Genomic DNA, 23046 nt, shown 5'->3' on the forward strand with positions numbered 1-23046 from the left:
CGCTTGATCCTTTTCTCTCATTACCTGTCTCATTCTTGCTGGAAGACCTCCTCTATTCTGAACACTTGAGCCGCCCCGACATGTTGGAAAAACAGATCAAACCTTACCAAGCTTCAGACTTGACTTTACAACTGTATATATTATTAGCGGTCCTCAACCATTTTGGCACCAGGGACTGGTTTCGCGGAAGACAATTTTTCCACGGACTGGGGGGTGGGGTGGGGGAGGATGGTTTTGGGTTGATTCAAGCTCATGACATTTATTGTGCACTTTATTTCTATTATTATTACATTGTAATATATAATGAAATAATTATACAACTCACCATAATGCAGAATCAGTGGGAGCTCCGAGCTTGTATTCGGTTGCCACTCACTGATAGGGTATTTTTGGGTTTTTTTTGCGGTACACGGGCCTCTCACTGTTGTGGCCTCTCCCGTTGCGCAGCACAGGCTCCGGACGCGCAGGCCCAGTGGCCATGGCTCACGGGCCCAGCCGCTCCGCGGCATTTCTATAATTTCTGTTTAGTTTAGTGGCATTTCTAACAGCCAATCAGGATATCCTCAATTCTGATTTCTCACCCCCTTCCTCCTCCACTATAGGTCACCAGAGCCTATAAATTCTACCTTTTCAATATTTCATTTAAGAAATAATAAAAACCTTTTTTCCTGATCATAAAAGTAAATTATAGTAAACATGGAAATTATTAAAGAAAATATTGACACATATTTACTCTGCAGAAATAATCACTGTTACTTTTTAGGTTATTTCCTTTTAATTTCTTTTGAGACTTCTTTGATCCATGCATTATGTAGAAGTGTTATTTTGTCTTCAAGTGCATTGGGATTTTCCAGTTGTCATTCTGCTATTGATTTCTAACTTAATTTCATTGTGGTCTGAGAACATACTTTGTACGATATCTGTTCTTTTAAACTGTTAAGGTGTGTTTTATGGCCCAGAATGTGGTCTACCTTGTTTTTCTGTTTTTTTAAAGAAGATGTTGTTGGTAGGAGTTTATTGATTTATTTATTTATTTTTGCTGTGTTGGGTCTTCGTTTCTGTGCGAGGGCTTTCTCTAGTTGTGGCAAGCGGGGGCCACTCTTCATCGCGGTGCGCGGGCCTCTCACTATCGCGGCCTCTCTTGTTGCAGAGCACAGGCTCCAGGCGCGCAGGCTCAGTAGTTGTGGCTCACGGGCCTAGCTGCTCCACGACATGTGGGATCCTCCCAGACCAGGGCTCGACCCCATGTCCCCTGCATTAGCAGGCAGATTCTCAACCACTGCACCACCAGGGAAGCCCTGGTCCACCTTGTTGAATGTTCCATATGACCTTGAGAAGAATGTGTATTTTGCTGTTGATGAAAGAAGTATTCTATGTGCCAATTAGATCAAGTCAACTGATGCTGTTGTTCAGTTCAGCACCAGTATGCTTACTGATTTTATGCCAGTTTGATCTACCAATTACTCAAAGTTTCCAGCTAGAATAATGTTTCTCTATTTCTCATTGTAGTTGTATGTTTTTAACCTCATGTATTTTGATGCTCTTGTTAGGTGCATGGGTGTTAAGTATTGTTATATATTCCCAAAGAACTGACTGCTTTATCATGATGTTATGCCCCTCTTTTTTTTTTTTTTTTTTTTGTGGTACACGGGCTATGAGAAATAAATATGCTGCTGTGGCCTCTCCCGTTGCGGAGCACAGGCTCCGGACGCGCAGGCTCAGCAGCCATGGCTCACGGGCCCAGCTGCTCCGCGGCATGTGGGATCTTCCCTGACCGGGGCACGAACCCGTGTCCCCTGCATCGGCAGGTGGACTCCCAACCACTGCTCCACCAGGGAAGCCCTATGCCCCTCTTTATCCCTCATACATTTTTGTGGTTCTGAAGTCTGCTTTATCTAAAATTAATATAGGTACTCTAACTTTTAAAAATTAGTGTTAGATAGTTAACTTTCTTTACCCCTTTACTTTAACCTACTTTTACATATGATCAGTGTCTGTGTATTTAAAGTGAGTTTCTTGAATATAACATATAGTTGGGTCTTGTTTTTCTGATCCACTCTGACAATCTCTTTTTTACTTGGTATATTTAGATCATTCATACTTAAAGTAATTATTGATATAGTTGGATTAATATTTAACATGTTTAACTATTTTGTATTCGTTACATTTGTTTATTTTTTCTTTCCTTCTTTTTTGCCTTGTTTTTTTGACAGGTTTTTTAAAGAGAAGTTTTAAGTTAGCATCAAAATTGAGTGGAATGTACAGATATCCTACATTCCTTGCCCTCACATGCATAGCCGCCCTCATCAAATGAACACCAGAATGTACCTTTGTTAACAGTTGAGGAACCTACACTGGCACATCATTACCACCCCAAAATCAATAGTTTATCATTATATTTGAACAGTTATCTATTAAATCAATTAAGAATAAGAAAAAAAGATTTTATTTTACCTTCATTTATTCCTTGTCTGATTGTCTTAGGCATTCAGGATGCTATAACAAAATGACACAGACTTAGTGGTTTATAAACAATACATATTTATTTCTCATAGTTCTAGTGGCTGGGAAGTCCAACAGATCCATAATCTGGCGAGAGCTCATTTCCTCTCTGATGGCCATTTTCTTACTGAGAGGCTTTTCAACTTGTCCATGGTCACATGGCAGTTAAAAAATGGAATAATGTTTTCATGTAATCCAGGAGCCTGTACTGTTTCTTTTATGCTTTGCAGCTTCTCCAAATGAGCAGTAGAGACAAAACATTCAGAGGAGTGTGAGCTCTTTAAGCTGGAGTAATTATGGAGGTTGTGTGCAGAAGATGGACCTTTTTTCACCTTATGCTCACTAAAAGAAATAAATAGTTTCTTATTAAATAATTGGTTTGCAATTTCTTAATAACTAACAAGATTGAATGTGTCTTATGAATAATAAATAGTGACCATACTATTAGATAACATTTATTGAGCACCTACTGTGTCAGCTACTCTTCTAAGTGCTTTCTATGTGTACCCTCATTTAATCTTCACAGTAACCCTGTGAGGAGCCATTTTATTACCTTTTCTTTAGAGATGAAGATATTAAGGAACAGAGAGGTTAAATAATTTGCCAAAGAATACACAGTGAGTAACTGGAAAACCTAGACAATTCAAATCCAGGCAAGATGTGTCAGGTATGGTTACCTCATAACCATCTCCTATTATTTCGTTCCCTCTAATCATATCTTTGTCCATTAAAGACATGTTACGTGTATTCATTTTATTCCCTTTATTCCCTGTGGATTTGTAAAACATTTCATAAGTTGAGAATATTATCATTTGTCCCTCATATATGTGGAAAATATTTCCCTCAGTTTTCAATTTGTTTTAAATGTTGCTTATTTTTTACACTTAATGAATATTATTTTCCTAATCAGGTTTATTGAAATATAATTTATAAATATCTAGAATGTTTATCCTTATTTCTATGAGTTTTGACAAATGCATGCAGTCATGAAACCACCAGCACAATCAATATAGAACATTGTCATTACCCCCCAAAATGTTCCTCGTGCCCTCTATAGGTGATCTTACCCCTCATTCCCAGCCCCTGCCAAACTCTCATCTGTTTTCTGTCCTTTTAGTTTTATCTTTCCAAAATGCCATATAAATTGAATCATACAGTAGGTAGTCTTTTGATCTTGGCTGCTTTCACTCAGTATAATGCATTTGAGATTCATCTGAGCTGTGTGTCAGTGATTGGTCCTTTTTATTTTTATTTTTTTGCTAAGTAGTATTTCATTATATAAATGTACCACATTTTACCTATCCAGTCACCAGCTGAAAGGCAACTGGGTTATTTCTTGTTTTTGGTGATTACAAATAAAGCCACTATAAATACTCATGTTCAGGTTCTAATGTATACATATATTTTCACTTCCCTTAGGTAAACACCCAGGAGTGAGATTTCTGGGTTATACAATGAGTATATTTAATTTTATGGGAGATTGCCAAATCGTTTTCCAAAGTGGTTGTAGCATCTTGCACACCTGCCCACAATGTATGATTGTTCCATTTGTTTCACATCTTTGACAACACTTGGACTTTTAAATTTTCTTTTCTTGTTGTTGTAGTGGTGGTTTTTCCATTCTAATAGAAGTATAATGGTTTTAATTTGCATTTCCCTAATTACCAATGAGGCTGAGCATTGTTTTTTGTATGTATTTGCCATCCGTATATTTTCTTTGGTGAACCATCTTGTCATATTTTTTGCCCATTTTAAAAATTGAAATGTATGTTTTATTATTAAATTTGAAAGTTCTATATATAGTATAGATAGAGTCTTTATCAGATATGTATTTTGCAATATTTTCTCTCAGTCTGAGGCTTTCCTTTTCATATTCTTAACAGTATCTTTGGAAGGGCAGAAATTTTAAACTTTATTGAAGTCCAATATATTAATTTTATTTCATGACTTCAAGTATGATGTTAGGTGAAATTTTTTTATACTTGACCTTTATTAGGATGAATAAATTCATTTTTAAAAATTTTATTGAGATATAATTGACATATATTAGTTTCAAGTGTACAGTTTTGCTTTAAAAGAACCAATTAATTACCTTTTACATTTTATACAGGTAGGTTTATGTATCTTTTCTCTTGTGGTTTATTCTAATACTTTTAGGCTTAGAAAACCTTTTTTCTTTTGCATTGCCAAAATCGGATCAAAGTTTATTGTATTTTCTTCTACTTTTTTCTTTCTTTTACATCATGTACATTGTTTGTATGTATTTAAAAAATTACTTTGGAATTAATCTTTCTTACATAAGATCTGTATTATCTTGCCCAAATAGCTATATCCTCATCCCAGGGCCATTTAGAGTTGGATTTTTTTTCCTTTCTAACATCAGTTTTGAGCCCTTTCTTGGGTATGGCAAAAAATGACATAGAAATGAATTCATAGGCTGACTGCACCATACCAAAGTAGAAGCGAGTGGGGGAGCAGGGGCAGGGATGTGTTAGGGCCTCAGTATGTGAATTTAGGGTCATTAAAGGAAAGACTTTAGGTGATTATGTAATGTAGAAACAATGGAGAATATAAACGTGTTTTTGCTGATAGAGATGGCCAATACAATTTGTATTTTGAATTATTACATCATTCTACTTGTGCCTCTCTTTTATTTTTTTGTTTTTTATTTAATTAATTTTTTAAATTGGAGTATAGTTGATTTACAATATTGTGTTAGTTTCAAGTGTACAGCAAAGTGAGTCAGTTATACATATACATATATCCACTCTTTTTTAGATTCTATTCCTATATAGGTCATTACAGCGTATTGAATAGTGTTCCCTGTGCTATACAGTAGGTTCTTATTACTTATGTATTTTATATGTAGTAGTGTGTATATGTCGATCCCAATCTCCCAACTTATCCCTCCCCTCCTTCACTCCTTAGTAACCATAAGTTTGTTTTCTACATCTGTGACTCAATTTCTGTTTTGTAAATAGGTTCATTTGTACCCTTTTTTTAGATTCCACATATAAGTGGTATCATATGATATTTTTCTGTCTGACTTACTTTATTCAGTATGACAATCTCTAGGTCCATCCACGTCACTGCAAATTACTTGTGCCTCCCTTCTGATACTTAACATCTACTATATTTTTTAAATTATTATTTTTAATTGAAGTATAGTTGATTTACAATGTTGTGTTAGTTTCAGGTGTACAACAAAGTGTTTCATATGTGTATATATAATATACACACACATATATATATTCTTTTTCAGATTCTTTTCCCATATAGGTTATTACAAAATATTCAGTATAGTTCCCTGTACTATACAGTAAGTCCTTATTGGTTATCTATTTTATATATAGTATTGTGTATAACATCTACTATATATTTTAATAGTTATTTATGTTTATAATAACAAACTGAGAACAGATACTCATTGGGTCTGGTTTACTCTTCTATCCACTTCAGAATATGTTTATGGTGATTTTTACAAGGTAGGCTGTCATTAAGAGTAGAAGGAAGAAGAGAAATAAATGAAGGAAGGAGAAAGGAAGAAAGACAAAATGGATAAAGGTAATATGAAAGGAAAATAACATGGTGAAAGGCAGGGAGTCTAAGATATGGAGGGAAAGGACAGGAAAGTATAGTTGAATGGTTTGAGTGTCCTTTGTGGCAATTGAGTACATGAACATCTCTCTGCTTCTATAAACACATCTTCTCTCCTTCATTTAGAGTGGTTTCCACTCATAGCACTTGGGGAAGTTAGTTTGGGAGAAGACTATAATAGTGAGTTAAACACCAAGCTAAGAGTCTTCAACTTCTTCCTACAGTTGATGGAGAGTTTTAAAAATTCTTTGAACACAAGAGCAATTTAGGCAAAATGATGCTTTTAGGTCTTGAATTAATTGGTTTTGAGGATGGAACAATGGAAAGCCTGGAAACAGGAAGACAGTTTTGGCCTTTTTTATACCCAAAGACTGACTTCCTCTTTTTGGCACAGAGCTAAGTTTCATTTCCCTCACATCTGGATAGGGCCTGTGACTGGTTCTCACCAATGGATAATGCATGGATGTGGTCATTTTCATTCTGAAGAAGCTAAGAGCAGATGTTTTTTCTTCATGCTTTTGGTCTAAACTCTCAACTGCCAGCTTGTTGATGCTAGGATAACCACAAAACTACATATTGAAAATGGGGAAGCCATGTAAAGAAGAAGATGGATGCCACAAAAGTCATCCCTTGGAGGAGAGCCATCCACCATGAAGTCATCTGTGTTGGACTTTATGTGAATGAGAAATAAAAGTTTATGTTGTCAAATCACTGAGATTTAGGTGTTGCTTATTACAGCAGCTAGTGTAACCATTCCGACTAATTGAAGTCATTTTGACAGGGACAGTGTGTGGTGGTGAGGATGAGAAATGGAGTTTGAGCTCATGGATTGGAAAGAAACACACAAATGGGCGAAGCATTACAGAGGAAAAATGGCAGAAGAAGGAAGGATGAATTCAAGGTAAGCCTAAACTCCTGGAGGAAATTGTTAGCAGAAATAACAATGTCCAGAAAAAAAGACTGTCTTGGGGGAAAGAATATAACAACTTTTATTTTAGATGTATTGAGTCTCATATATTATAGTATATCTAAATGTAAATGCCTGACGAATTAAAAAACGAGTTGCAGAAGTAAATTGTGTGCACATGTGTGCACGTGTGTGTGTGTGAGAGAGAGTGAGAGAGAAGAAAGAGAGAGAAAGAAAGATTGAAAAAATAGGGGATGTAGGTCTCATAATAAAAAGGTAATAGTGAAAATGGGTTCAAACTTACGTAAAGAAAGGCAACTAACAAAATCAGTATTTGGGAGTGGACTTACTATTTAGTATGAACAATAGAATAGCAAGGAAAAGTCTTATCTTTGCCACTAATTGTATCTAAAATGACCTTGGCCAAGTTTCTTAACCTGTTTGAGTCTTAGTTTCCTCAAGAGGGGTTTGGAAAGGACTTGAAACAGCTCTTCCAATTAGAATCACCCATGGGCATTTAAAAGTCCACATGGCTGTGCCCCTTTCTCAGACACATTGAATCAGAGTGTCCAAGGTGTGGGTAAGGCCAGCACGAGGCCCTTCCATGTTAGCTATTTCACACCCTCAGTGGGGAGCTGGGCAGCTTACTCTTGAATTTCATTTATAACAACTTTTACAAGCACAGTGTTTTATGCATCTAGTTGAAAAGTTTCACCCTTGAGTTGTGGGTAGGCCTATTTTCAAGTCTATCTTTTGGTCAAGAAGCTTTCTGGAACCAGAAGTCTCCTTGCTAATGCCTCCATCTCAGCAAGGCAATACGTTACACTTAGCAACAAATAAGAGAGGACAGATGGTACTTGTAATAGTTACCAGTGTGAACTCTGATGTCTGATTGCAGTCAAATCCCGACTCCTGCCCTTAAAAGTTGTGTACCATTGAAAAGTTACTTAATTTCTCTGGACCTTAGTTTTCCTACCTGTAAAATGAAAATGGTTAGAAATTAACACATAAGATTGTTATGAGGATCAAATGAATTAATATATGCAAAGTGCTCAGACAGTGCTAGAACACATTAAGTGCTCCGTAAAGGCTAACTATTGTCATTATTAGATCTATAGACTCAGAACTCCTGGGGACAGGAGACAAAGTAGAAGGTAGAGTATAACATCTCTGACTGTCCTAATATCTATAGGTATGATTCTGGGGGACTTTGGAGCCAGTTATGGGAGAAAATTTGCAGATGTACTACAAAAACTGTAATCCTTCTTGCTGTTGGTATCTTAGAAAGATTTAATAAGACACCACGTTTTACAATCTCCCCAGCTGAATAGCCAGGGTAGGGGAATTCCAGTGAAGTAGGGTAACCCCAAAATTGCCCAAATGTCTGCTTTATAAAAGCCCTATTTTTTTAAATTGATTAATTAATTAATTTATTTTTGGCTGCGTTGGATCTTCATTGCTGTGCCCGGGCTTTCTCTAGTTGTGGCGAGCAGGGGCTACTCTTCATTGTGGTGCGCAGGCTTCTCATTGAGGTGGCTTCTCTTGTTGCGGAGCACGGGGTCTAGGTGCGTGGGCTTCAGTAGTTGTGGCTCATGGGCTCTAGAGTGCAGGCTCAGCAGTTGTGGCGCATGGACTCAGTAGTTGTGGCAGACGGGCTCAGTATTTGTGGCTCGTGGGCTCTAGAGTGTGGGCTCAGTAGTTGTGGCACACGGGCTTAGTTGCTCTGCGGCATATGGGATCTTCCTGGACCAGGGCTTGAACCCGTGTCCCCTGCACTGGCAGGTGGATTCTTTTTTCTTTCTTTTTTTTTTTTTTGCGGTATGCAGGCCTCTCACTGTTGTGGTCTCTCCCGCTGCGGAGCACAGGCCCCGGACGCGCAGGCTCAGCGGCCATGGCTTACGGGCCCAGCCACTCCGCAGCATGTGGGATCTTCCCGGACTGGGGCACGAACCCGTGTCCCCTGCATCGGCAGGCGGACTCTCAACCACTGCGCCACCAGGGAAGCCCAGGCAGGCGGATTCTTAACCACTGTGCCACCAGGGAAGCACCCATTGACTACTTTTATATTAAAAACCCTGAACCACACATATATACACATATATATTAAGCACAGAGACATAAATACATATTCAATATTTTTACAGCATTGGTGTTATAGGTAAACATGTGTTACGTGCTACTCTTTCTATGTTCTGTTACAGGTTCTTTGTACTACTGTTTAACATACCATATTTTAAGCATTTCCTGTGTCATACAATGAGCTTTAAAGCATCACACACATAACGGAACATAATAATATGTTTATGCGCCATAATGTAAATATAAGCATATCACTGGGAACTTAATTGTTTCCAGTTAATTGATATACATCTTTAAAAAATAAATACCATATACACTAAGTCACGTACTGCACCTCTGATTAATTTTTCTGATTGATTCTAATGGTAGAATTATTTCCTCAGGTAATGGTCATTTTTAGAGCTTATAAATATTGCAAATTGCTTTCTTTTATCAATTTTACATTCTCCCAAACAATACATATTTCCCTTTTGATTTATGCTTATCCACATAGAGTAAATTTTTTTGCCCTGAAAATTGGATTCATATGAATATTTTCCAACTTGCCTTTTGTTTTTTTAAATTAATTTTTATTTTATATTAGACTATACTTGATTTACAATGTGGTGTTAGTTTCAGATATACGGCAAAGTGATTCAGTTATACATATACATATATCCATTCTTCCTCGGATTCTTTTCCCATATAGATTATGACAGAATATTGAGCAGTGTTCCCTGAGCTATACAGTAGATCCTTGCTGTTTATCTATTTTATACACAGTAGTTGTGTATATGTTAATCCCAAATGCCTAATTTATCCCTCCCTGCCATATTTCTCCTTTGGTCACCATAAGTTTGTAAAAGCCCAATTTGTACGCGGGCCTCTCAGTGTTGTGGCCTCTCCCGTTGCAGAGCACAGGCTTCGGACTTGCAGGCTCAGTGGCCATGGCTCAAGGGCCCAGCCGCTCCAGGGCATGTGGGATCTTCCCGGACCGGGGCACGAACCCGCGTCCCCTGCATCGGCAGGCGACTCTCAACCACTGCGCCACCAGGGAAGCCCAAAGCCCTATTTTTAAAAAGCTGCTGGACGTCATTCCAGCTGTAGAACAAGAGCATCATTTATGCTATTGCTTTGCTTACTGTAATAATTTTCAATATTGAACAATTCTGCCATTTACAGGTACTATTTGTTTTTGTATTTCCCCGCCTCTAAGTTCATGATTCCACCCTAATGTTAGTTAGCCATTTCTGATGTGGCGTTATAAAAATTACTCGAATTAAACTGTATTCTCTCTATTTTTTAATCTGAGGATTTCTCAGTGCATCTCAAGGTAACGAGAATTATATGTCATAGTTTTGATGGAGTTTTGGGCAAGGTTTAATGATACATTCGGTTAATGATGTTAATTGGGCAGAGAGATGTCTGAGCCTCGCTCCTCATGGATCTCTGGAAATTGGCACCAACTGTAAATGGGAGGAGAAATAAAGTCATAAAGCCTCAAATCAGGGCCCCAGACACTGTCCTTGCCCCTAGTCCCATATCCATCCTTTGGGTGGAAGAATTCAACAAACAAGGCAGGGCTGAAAAGGCATTGAGTGAGGGCTCAACTTAGGTCTTAAGGGTGGACTTTACCTTCAGGGGGGATTTAGGAATATTAGATATAAATGACGACAAGATGTTTGTGTAGAACAAGCATCTTGTAATATTTTTAAAGGGTGGACATCGAAATCTCAAATGTACCATAGAGCAGATAAGAGGGAATATTTACAGAGTAACCAAGTGGCAAATTTTTACTAGTGAATAATGAACTTTGCTGATATCAGGTTATGTGGTTGGGTCTCAATCCCGATAAAGGAGTTTGCTGGGGTGTGTTAATGATGTGGACATGGCTCTTTCCAAAGTGATCATTCTGGAAAGAGATTTCCACACCTTAAAGCCAGTATAAAGGGGAGAAGTTGCATGGGCAGCCTCATTTGCTCCAGCAGCTTCTGCCTTTCAGGCAAAATGAAAATCCTTGTGAGTATTTGTTTATGTTTCTTTACACCCTTATGGTGGCTGCTTGCAGAGAATGCTCATATCTAATATGCCTTGGCTTTCAGGGGTCTCAGACAAACACTGCATGCTTCTAAACTTCTGTGATTGAATTAATGCTGTCTTTGGCAGGAATAATGTTGAATATTAATTTGTCCATATTTATTTGTCCATTATCTGTTTCTTGAGATGTTTACTAAAAAATTACAAAGAAAAAAATTGGAAATATCTAGGGAATTTTAATTTTGGTAATAATTCCTTATTATGAACTTTGGAGGGAATGTAGGCATTTTAGGACAACTGTATTTACTATCTAAAGGAGAAGTAGTGGGCTTCGCTGGTGGCGCAGTGGTTGAGAGTCCGCCTGCCGATGCAGGGGACACGGGTTCGTGTCCCGGTCTGGGAAGATCCCACATGCCACGGAGCGGCTAGGCCCGTGAGCCATGGCCGCTGAGCCTGCGCGTCCGGAGCCTGTGCTCCGCAACGGGAGAGGCCACAAGAGTGAGAGGCCCGCGTAACACACACACACACACACATACACACACACACACACACACAAAAGGAGAAGTGGTGATTTTAAAATAATAATATCCATAATAATAATAATAATAATAATGGCAGCCGTCATTTCCCAAGTGTGTACTAGGCCCTATGCTAAACATTTGCATGAATCATTTCATCCATTCACTTAAGCAATTCTATGAGCTGTGTAGTATTGCCCCATTCTATAGGTGAGGAGACTGAGGCACAGAGGAATGTGATTTCCCCAGGCCAGTAAATGTGGGATTTAGTCTTGAAATTTCTCCATCTTAGGCTCCACTTACCAAGCAATCATGGCAAAGTAATCCTGCCATGACCACTCCAGTTGATCCCAGCCCTGATCCCATTCTCCCATAGCTCCACATTGCGGTACTCCATGGATGGTTAGTTGACTATGTTCTGATCCAGAATGGAACTCCTTCCCCCAGTCTCTATCCCTTATTCTCATTGAGCTATTGAAGGAGAAAGCAAAATAATACCTCCCCGTAAGGTGTTTAAGACTGTCAGCTTAAAGAGTCGCCTCTCCCAAGGTATCTTGATTTTTTTAGAGGATACCTAACCCTAAAACACAAACCTGGAACAGTGGTATATTAATCATGGTGTTGGGTGAGGGGTTACTTGGGGGCAGGGGACACTTCCTGAGCTCTCTCTAATCATACCACTAAGGTGGCTAGCCCTTCACCCACCTATTCAGACCTCTGTATTAGATCCATTAAACAGAATACATAGGAGTGTCAGAGGTTGTCCAGGAGTCCAGGTTGTCCCTATGCAAGTAGGCAGGTTGGACAGCTGCATATAGGTCCATGTTAGACATTCTACTCACAGTCACCAGCAGAAAAATGTTATTGGTGAGATGCAAAAGGAAGGAGGAAAATCCCACTGACAGGTCCTAAAAATATCTGCCTTCTCCTTCATCAGCAATTTCCATGGCCATGCAGTACACTGTGATGTTCAGAAGAGAGAACACAAAACTGGGATCAGCATGTTGGATGAGTCTCTCATATAACTGCAACAAAATGTCAGCAGTGCCTCCATGTCAGTCTCACGGTCTGCTGGCCTAACACTTGTCTGATGGTATCACTAAGGAGACTGTGGAGGTTTTCCTTGATGTCAGCCTCAAAAGTTAGTCATGCCTCCAAGCATCGGATTTTCATAGTTTGCCTTTAGGAATCGATTGTATCTCTATCACCCATGAATCCACTTAAATCTGTCTTACTCTCTCAATCTCAAGGAACTAGGTAATTTTTTTAACCAAAAAAACAAAACTTGACTCCTGTATACTAAAGCCAGTGTGAATACCACTAGGGTCCTCCCCTTAGTAAAATGAATCCTTCCTCACTGCTCACCTCCCCCAAGTTTTTTTTTTTTTTTTTTTTTTCTGGCATAAGAACTATGATTTCTAGAAGGTTGTGTTGTTAGGAAGGGTTGGGAATTTGGTAACAAAGGTAGAACCTGTGTCTGAAAAATAGCATGAACCCAACAAATGCCTGTCAAATGAATGAATGTGTGTTTCACATTTTGGAAGTGGACTGTTGACCATCCATGACCTCCCACCAGTGTCTTAAGCATATGTTTTCTGTGATATTTGTGCTTGTCTTGTCCAATGTCACCTCATGTTCCCACCCTAAGTGACAGCCCTATTGTGAATAGATGTGACTGGTCGGTTTTTCAGGTGATATTTCTGGTGGCACTGGCCATCTTTGGGACACAATCTCATGGATATGAGGTGAGTTGGTTCACTATAGACTTTATATCTTAGAGATATTGGGAGAGGAAAAAGAAGATATGAGATAATGTGAAGGACAGTAGAGAGTCCACATGTCCTATGTGGGATGAAATTCCAGAAATAACCAATAACAGAAACAATGAGGTTGATTATTTCTTTCCAATCACAATACCTTAAAAAACATACCCCATTGCTTTAAAATGTGGTTAATTTCATTTCTCAGGTAATGCCATTGCTTTGCCCATATATAATGCAGTGAACTATGAGGAAGACCTTTGCATTCTAATTTTAGCATGGGCTTTTGGTCTGGGATGCCAGTGGAGATGTTTCAAGGTTCAATCTCTTGTTTGAAGCAATAGAAGGCTTTACTTTGCAGGGAGGGCTGCCTTTCCAATGCACATAGTTTATGAAAAAACCATTATGTCTTTTGTCAATCTAGGTTTATAACATCATCAGCCCAACTGACAATGATGGCCCTATTCAGGAGACAATGACAATTGACAATGAAAAAAATACCGCCGTGATTAACATCCATGCAGAATCATGCTCCTCTACCACGATTTTTGACTATAAACATGTAAGCAGCAATATTTTATATTCTTCAAGAATGCACTTCTAAAGCGTGGAGGGGCAGCCATTTATTGTGCATTTGAATTCCAGGATCTATCCTTGCAATTCTTTCACAATATCCTTCCTTCTGCTTTTCCCCTTAAATAATCAAGCAATTGATTAAAAACCAATCAAACAAAACCATTTCTAATTAAAAAATGTGATGAGACAGGAAGCATACAAATTCGCTTGACCTTTTCAGGTGGAAAGCACAATCATATTGGCTAACTACAGGCTCAGAAAGTGCCTGGAAGAGTGACTAAAACCCAAGGCCAGGCCTGGCACACAGGCTCTCAAAAATATTCGTCAAATGACTGAATGAATGAAGTAGGGCTTCTAATACAAAAAATTATACAGACAAAGAACAATAATGCAGCAAACAGTCACAAAGTAGCAGAAATCCAGAACAACTTTACACAGTTGACTATGTATATGCAGTAAATCATACTGCTTCTGGAAGAATGAAAATATCTAAACTAAAAACATTAAACTATTTCCAAGTTTCAGTTACTGGTATTAACAATAAATCTCAGGAAACTTATTCTGTCCTTGATTCATTTATTCTTTTGTTTGTTTTCCATTTGTTCCACCTGGGTGATGAGCCCGCTTTCACCTATGGAGAGAGCTATGCACTGTGGATATAAGTAGTCTGGAGTCCGTTGCACTGGACATTCGAACGTGACTTTCTTCTCCTTTTCTTATAGAAACCTCCTCACTCCCTCTGCCCCACTGGTAGTGGGAGTTCCACGACACATCTGAAAGCATAGAGTCTTTGAAAGATATGCTTTACAAGGAAGTTGTGCTGAAATTCTTTTTAAGCAGATGACAGGGAAATCACAAAAGTATCTTTCAAAAAAATAGCGTGAGGATAGGTGAGAATTTGGTTAAAACCTCTTCCACTATCATCAGGTTCAGCCTTAGTCAATTTTTGGATTTTAAGGACTGGAAATTTGTGAGAACTGAAAAATAGGAACTAGAAAGATTTGTAATATTTGCACTCTTATAGGGTGTATAATTATTTGGAACTATGTACAGAAAATTCCACTCTGTATGAAGATTCCAGAAGGTTCCTTTTGGCTCCAAGGACCTCACCCTCCATTGTTCTTCCGATCCCAACTTCCTCCAACCCATCCTAATCCAGTCTTAGGTGGAGAAAAGATAGAAGATGGTAAAGGAGGGGAGGGGAGAATCAATGAAAATGTATGTGTGGTGGGTGTGCAGGGTGTGGGTATGTTGAGGAGAGCTTCTAAAGCATCACTGTCCAGTAGAACTTTCTGCAATGGTAGAAAGGCTCTATATCTGCATTTTCCAATAGGGAAGCTACTAGCCACTTGCGGCTACTCAGCACTTGAAATGTGTGATGGAGGAAATACATTTTAAATTTTATTTAATTTGAATTTAAATTTATATGGCCACGTGTGACTGGTAGCTAACATATTGGAAAGCACAGTTCTAAAGAATACCGTATTTACTCCAAATTGAGGAAGAGGCAGAACAAAATCAATAGAAAGAGACAGAGAGCGGCTTCTTCTCAAGCTTTCAAACCCCAAACTGTAGACCCAAAACATGAAAAGTGGGGCACACATCGTGGGTTTACACAAATTCAGAGATAGAAATGACAAGTGAAAAAGTAAAACGACTATGTAAAAGAAGTCGAATGGATAGAACTGACTGCAGCCTGAAAATATCACTACGCATGCTCAAGGCTTTCTGCAAGGCCCATCCTCACCAAGCTCAGAACCCAGGGAACTGGGAGGGGCAGTAACTGCGCTCTTGCTGCTTCAGGGCTACATCGCCTCCAGGGTGCTCTCCCGAAGAGCCTGCTACATCTTGAAGATGAACCATAAGGCCATCCCTGCTCTGGACCAACTCCAACGGTACATCTTTGAGGGGCAGGTAAGTCTGGGGTAACCCTTAGTATTCCCTGTTCTTGAGCCAGGGAATACTGGTGCCCATAGAGAAATGAAGAGGGTAAGGGGAGAAGATCATAATATCATACCTTATTGTGGCTATGGTACCCTCCACTTTAAAGCATCTTCACATTTATTGATTTTAGAGCAGGAATAAATCTCTTAGCTTGAGCTCCACCCTACAGCCCCCAATACAAAAACTTACAATAAATTCCAGTGTCTTTGTAGAAAGGACTAAACATTCTCTTCTCAGAGCAAGGCTTTAAGAAATAGTGATGGGCAGAAAAAATGAGTGATGATATCCAATGACACAATGGTGCAAAGAAATACAGCATAGTGAGAATAAACAAACACCGTGTGAGGCTAGGAATCTGAGATTTATTTCTCCTTTTGTGTCTTTTCATCGGGCACAGGATTCACCCTCTCTGGGTTTCATTGTCACCAGCTGCAAAATAACATTGGTAATAATGAGGTTTCTCTACAGACCAAGTGGTCAAAAAGAGATGATATCTTGAGATTCCTGACCACCTCCTGTTTAATAATTCAAAAGAGAAAAAGTCACAATTTAGAATAAGTTACACCGGATTATGTCAATTTATTTCATCCTATTCCACTCTTACTGATCTAGGCTTTGAACAACATGTTCTCCGACAAATACATCTGGGTCAAGTATAACCCACTGCAGTCTCTGATCACAGATGTGGATTGGTTCCTGTTTGGATCACCCATCAGGCAGCTCTGCGAACATATCCCCTTGTACAAAGGGGAAGTGGCTGAAAAGACATGTGAGTACCAATAAATCATTCCTTCACCAGATATTTTCTGACAGCTCCAATATGTCAGCCACTCTTCCAGGTGCTGTGTGAAATACAAATAAACATGAAACATGACTCAGTTTGGTTTACTTTGGGAATTAAATATCTACCATGTGTGGAAATAGTGCTAAATGTTAGGGAGAGACAGAAATGAAACAACTCTGCCTCCAAGGAACACATAGTCTGATGGAGAAGTTAGTGACTTAAGACAGAAGATGGAATAAAAAAGATTCATGAGGACAAATGAAAAGCTATTGGATTCTCTAAAGTACAGCATGGTAACTCTGGTTAATAATATGATATTGCATACTTGAAAGTTGCTGAGAGTAAATATTAAGCATTCTTACCACACACACACACACACACACACACAAGTTACATATGTTAACTACACAAGGTGTTGGATGTGCTATCTTGAGCTTTTACAATGTACATGTATATCAAATTATCATGTTGTACACTTTACATATATACAGATATACTTGTCAATTATTTCTCAAAAACGTTTAAAAATAGTCTCAGGATCTAAGATAAAATTGGTCCAAGGAAGAGCAGGCAAAGTGGACTGACAGGGAATAAAAACTGATTCATGCAGGTAACATACGTCACTGCAGTCATTACTGGTATTTTTACACAAAATTGCTAAGTATGGCAGAGTGACAGAGTGAAAGAAAAGCTGGATCACAGATGACAAAGGTAACAAGAGAAATTCCCCAGAGTAGTGGAAGGTAAAGAAGAAAAGAATTAGCATTTATTACCTATCTATTGCCCAGAAAAAATTAAGATATTTTTACTTTTCATAAGGTCATTAGTACTTATAAGTAAAGGCATGCAGGCATGCCATTAATGCAGAATGTCATAGCATTAATCGAGTTGAGCCAGAGAGCACTTCTGGGAATTGTCAGTATATTTAAGCTAATATATTATTATTCTTTGCAATACAAGTATAGCTAAAATCTTGGGGAACATGAAATTACATGTACACCCCCTAGTCAAGACATTTACAAAAGGGCATTGGTTTGCTGAATTCTAGTAATTTCTTAATTCTCTTTCTTTAAAATTTTCTCCCCTTTTCAGATGATACTTGTGCTGAAGGCTGTGCAAAGGCTGGGCTCCTGGGCATCTTGGGAATTTCCATCTGCGCAGACCTTCACATTTAAGGCATCAGCCCACTGGTTTCATCTTTTCAGAGAAATACACGTTTCCACTCAACGGCCAAATTAAATTCTTTGTCAACGTCCCAACAAATTTTGAGATTCAGTAGTAAAACATAAGTACGATATTTATAGATATCTGGGTGTTTTCTTTTCTTGTAAGTAGCAAAGGGAAGCCAAACAATGTTTATGTCAATATATAGAAGGAAAGAAATTGCCAGGATTTCAAGTAAAGTACATAGTGTGAAAATTCCTAGGTAATATATGTGAGTCACATACAGTCTGGTCAGCTATGTACAAGTCTTCAGTTTTGCATTTGACACTTAGACCAGCTACCCATCTGTCCAACCAACACACTGGGCAGCCTAGGTAGAGCAGGGGCTCAGGTGGCATTGACCTTCACCTAGTGAAGGGGATGGATTATTTATACCCTTATCAGACAACTTGACTGCTCAGGTGAAGAAAACTGTGCCCTCTGACAAAGCACCCAGCTTTGAGAGCCATTCACATACCTTTTAGCTCATCAGAGCAGTAGACTCAAACTTCATAAACACTATCATGATATATTTCATCCCAGAGTGAGGAGAGAGAGAGAGAGAGGAACACACGTCACCCAGAGAAAGATGCCCATTACTGAAAATCTTTACAGGAGCGAGGCCCTAACTGGGAATGTCAAGTCAATATATAGAAGGAAAACAATTTTTAATATTTCAAATAAGTTGCATAATGTGGGGAAATTCCCAGATCCTATGGTTGGTTATCATATGGAGTAGTCAGCGAGTGCAAGGTCAGAGCAAAGAGGAACTACTTTAACAAGAATTTCTGTCTTCATCAACTGTTCCTATTCCTAACACTATACATCTACTCCTTAATAACCGTCAGTACTGGGCTAGGTATGCTGGCAAAACTACAATAGTAAAGAAAGTTAAAATAACTGAGCTAAATTCTGTTGGGGGTGGCTGCAATTTATTGTCTCATCTCAGCCATAGAAGGATAGGGATATTCTGGTCTTGGTTGGGTAGTTAGAACTAGACGCTTGAAGGTGGCCAGACTATATTTTTCCACTCTAAACTCTCTTTCTCTCTACATGTCTCCCTCAGGATCTGACACTGGCTTTCTCCATGGTGGTAAAACCAACATCACTCTGAGCCCCAAGGTCCCCGTCTTCCTTGTGTCATCATCAGAAAGGAAATGGACTCTTAGTTCTAATTTCAGATTAGCTTTAATTAAAAAATCTCTGGAAAGGAGCCTCACTGAATCATGTGGGTACACGTTCTTACTCCTCTGGCTGGGGCTGGTGGGAGTGGGGTAGGGGAAGGGTTGTGATTGGCAACTTTCTTTGGAATTTACTGCTTAGAACTGTGTTATCCTTATTAGTTTTTATAATATTATTACCATTTTAAAAGCAGAAAATTTAAAAAGTGAAACTCAAAACAAAACTTTGAGTTCTGCTTTTTCCTACCTCTGCTTTCCTTAAATCAGCTGACCCTGCTCAGTTCTGGTGTCATGATGAATACCTATTACAAGAAGCAGGTGGAATAGGCCAGGCACATGCCTAAGAGGAGTGAGTCCAAATGTAAGCTAAAAGGAAGCTGGGGCTCCATTAAACCTTCTCCAGAAAGGAGCCCTTTCTTAAGGGTTGGGGAGGGAAGATATTAATTCTGTTTTTGTTTTTGTTTGCCTCAAGGTATTTCTAGTTTCTCTTTTGACTTCTCTTTGACCCAATGGTTAAGAGTGTGTGGTTTAATTTCCATGTACTTGTGAGTTTTTGTGTTTTCCTTTTATTATTGCCTTCTAGTTTTATTGCACTGTGGTTGGAAAAGATTGGGAAAGATACCTGGAATGATTCCAATCTTCTTAAATTTGTTAAGACTTGTTTTGTGGACTAACATATGATCTATCCTGGAGAATAGAATAGCATAGAATCCTGTTCCCTGTGCGCTTGAGGAGAATGTGTATTCTGCAGCTGGTGGATGGAATGTTCTGTATATGTCTGTTAGGTTCATTTGCTCTATAGTGTAGTTCAAGCCTGCTGTTTCCTTATTGATATTCTGTCTGAATGATCTACCCATTATTGAAAGTGGGGTATTGCAGTCCCCTAGTATTATTATATTGCTGTCTACTTCTCCCTTTAGATCAATCCATATTTGCTTTTTATGTTTAGTGTGTTGAGTGCACATATATTTATAATTGTTTTATCTTCTTGGTAAATTGAGCTTTTTGTCATTATATCACAACGTTTTTTGTCTCTTGTGACAGTTTTTGACTTAAAGTCTATTTCGTCTGATATAAGTATAGCTACTCCTGCTCTCTTCTGGTTCTCATTTACATTGAATATCTTTTTCCATACCTTCACTTTCAGCCTATGTGTGTCCTTAAATCTAAAGTGAGTCTCTTTTAGACAGCATAGTTGGATCTTGTTCTTTATTTATTTAATTAACCACTCTATATTTTTTGATTTGGATATCAAATTTTCGAACCACAACAAAGCATCAAGGATGCTAGAGGAGCTTATCTCTCTAATAAAGCTGGCCCAAGAGAGCAGGCATGATCCAGAATATGAGTGTGCCAAAGGTGTTTTTGCAGAAATCTTGGTGAGGCTTGTAGATGGGGTTCTTATTTCCTATGACGTTTTGTTCCTCACAGTAAATGACACACAAATGGGATATTACTCAGCCCTAAAGAAAGAATGAATCTTGCTCTCTGCAACAACATGGATGGACCTAGAGAGTATTATCTTAAGTGAAATAGTTCATACAGAGAAAGGCAAATATATATAATTTCACTTATGTGCGGAATCAAAAAACAGAACAAATGAACAAACATAAAAAAACAGAACAGACTCATAGATACAGAGAACAAAAAGGTAGTTGCCAGAGGGTAGAGGGATAAGGGGGATGAGTGAAATAATTGAGGAAGATTCAGAGGTACAAACCTCAGTTACAAAATAAGAGCATAGTATGGGGAATATAGTCAATTATAATGTAATATCTTTGTATGGTGACAGATGGTAGCTAGACTTATCATGGTGATCATTTTGTAATGTATAGAAATATCAAACCACTATTTTGTGCACCTGGAACTAACAGTGTTGTAGGTTAATTATATTTCAATTAAAAAATATGTAGACACTTGGAGGAAATACATCAAAATGCAAATGGTAGCCTTGTAGAATGAATTTGGGAATGTTCCGTCCTCTTCAAATTTTTGTAATAGTTTGAGAAGGCTAGGTATTAGTTCTTCTTTTTATGTTTTGTAGAATTCCCCTGTGAAGCTGTCCACCCCTGGGTTTTTGTTTCCTGGGAGTTTTTTAAATTACAAATTCAATTTCACCACTGGTGATTTGTCTGTTCAGATTGGCTATTTCTTCCTGATTCAGTCTTGGAAGGTGGTATGTTTCTAGAAATTTGTCCATTTCTTCTAGGTTGTCCAATTTGTTGGTATATAATTGTTCATAGTATTCTCTTATGATTTTTTGATATTGCTTGTTGTTTCTCCTTTTTCATTTTGTTTATCTGGGTCCTCTCTCTTTTTTCATTGATGAGCCTGGCTAAAGGTTTATCATTTTTTTAAATCTTATTTAAAAAACTGGCTCTTGTTTTCATTGATGTTTTCTATTGTTTTTTTGGTCTCTATTTTATTTCCTCTTTGATCGCTATTATTTCCTTCCTTCTGCTGACTTTGGGCTTTGTTTGTTCTTCTAATTCCTTTAGATAGTAGGTTAGGTTGTTTATTCGTTGAGCATCTTTATGATCATTACCTTGTACTCTTTATCAGGTAGAATTGCTTATCTCCACTTTGCTTAGTTCTTTGGCTGGGGTTTTATCTCATTTCTTCATTTGGAACGTATTCCTTTGTCACCTCATCTTGCCTGATTCTCTATTTTTACTTCTATGTATTAGGTCGGTTGGTTATGTTTCCCTGTATTGGTGAAGTGATATGTAGGAGACATCTTATGGGGTTCGCAGCGCACACCCTTCTGGTGACCAGAGCTATATGCTCTAGAGGTGTCCTCTTTATGGGCTGTGTGGGCCCCTCTCTTGTGGTGGGGTTGACTACTGTGGGCACACTGGTAGGTGGGTCCTGCCCGCATGCTGGTTGGATGCCAGGCCCTGCCTAGTGCAGAGGTTGACAGCTATTGGTGGATGAAATTGGGCCCTAACATGACTGGAAGTGGCTGCCTGGAGGCTCCAGGGCTATTGCTGGCCTGCTAGTGGGGGTGCCTTTGGCTTGTGCTAGACCTCTGGTTGATGGGGCTCTGTCCCCACATGGCTGGTGGACTGTGGAGTCTTGGACTGCTAGTGAGTGAGGCCTGATCCCAGCATTAACAGGCTAGAAGGAGGACTTGAAACTGGTGTTTGCCAGCTCCAGTGCCCCTGTGGGAGCACAAGCTCCCAGAAATGGCTATTGGCAGCACCTATGTCCACAGGGTGAGTCCCAGTTGCCTCCTGCTTCTCCAAGAATTCCTCCAAGGTCAAAAAGTGCATCTGACCTAGGCTTCTTTCAAATTACTGGGTTTGGGAGTGTGTGATATTTTGTGTGCACCCTTTAAGAAAGGAGTCTCTGTTCCCTACAGCCTTCAGGCTTTCCCAAATGCAAGCCCCATTGGCCTTCAAAGCTGGGTATTCTGGGGTCTCATCTTCCCAGGGCAGGACCTCTGGGCTGGGGAGCCCGATGTGGGGTTTGGACCACTTGCTCTGCAATTGTGATTATCCTCCTGTTTGTGGGTCACCTACCTGGGGTATGGGTCTTGACTCTACCTCATCTGTCCTTCCTACACATCTTGTTGTAGTCCCTTCTTTACATCTTTAGTAGAAGATCTTTTCTATTAGTGTTCAGGTCATTCTCATCAATAGTTGCTCTGTAAATAGTTTTAATTTGAGAGATGCCTGTGGGAGGAGGTGAGCACAGGGTCTCCCTACTCCACCATCTTGGCCACTCCTATTCATCTATTGTTGATCAGAATTTCCTAATTTCTATAGCAAAAAAATCCACTGACTACTTAATTTCCATTCCCTATCCACCTGTTTCCTTCCAGCAGAACCTCAGTTTGTTTAAGTATCTGTTAAAAAAAAAACCTTATTTTTAGGGATATATTCCTTACTTTAGTTCCAAGTCTTCAGTAATGCTTGGTATAAATCAGTGGTTTTTCAATTGGAGTATGGTCTTTTCTTTTCTCCTCTGGAGACATTTC

The 23046-nt window shown here is 38.9% G+C and overlaps 1 protein-coding gene across 1 annotated transcript; it reads left to right on the forward strand.

Annotated features, from left to right (window-relative positions):
* Nucleotides 1-11071: 11071 nt before the first annotated feature.
* On the forward strand, nt 11072-17858 carry GKN2 (gastrokine 2). Its single transcript, XM_060027564.1, has 6 exons — nt 11072-11083; nt 13311-13364; nt 13804-13941; nt 15759-15869; nt 16512-16668; nt 17776-17858. Exons 1-6 carry the CDS (start codon nt 11072-11074, stop codon nt 17856-17858), a joined length of 555 nt encoding a protein of 184 aa, XP_059883547.1.
* The last annotated feature ends 5188 nt before the right edge of the window (nt 17859-23046 follow it).

This window comes from Delphinus delphis, chromosome 12 (assembly GCF_949987515.2).
Source record: "Delphinus delphis chromosome 12, mDelDel1.2, whole genome shotgun sequence".
NCBI lineage: Eukaryota > Metazoa > Chordata > Mammalia > Artiodactyla > Delphinidae > Delphinus > Delphinus delphis.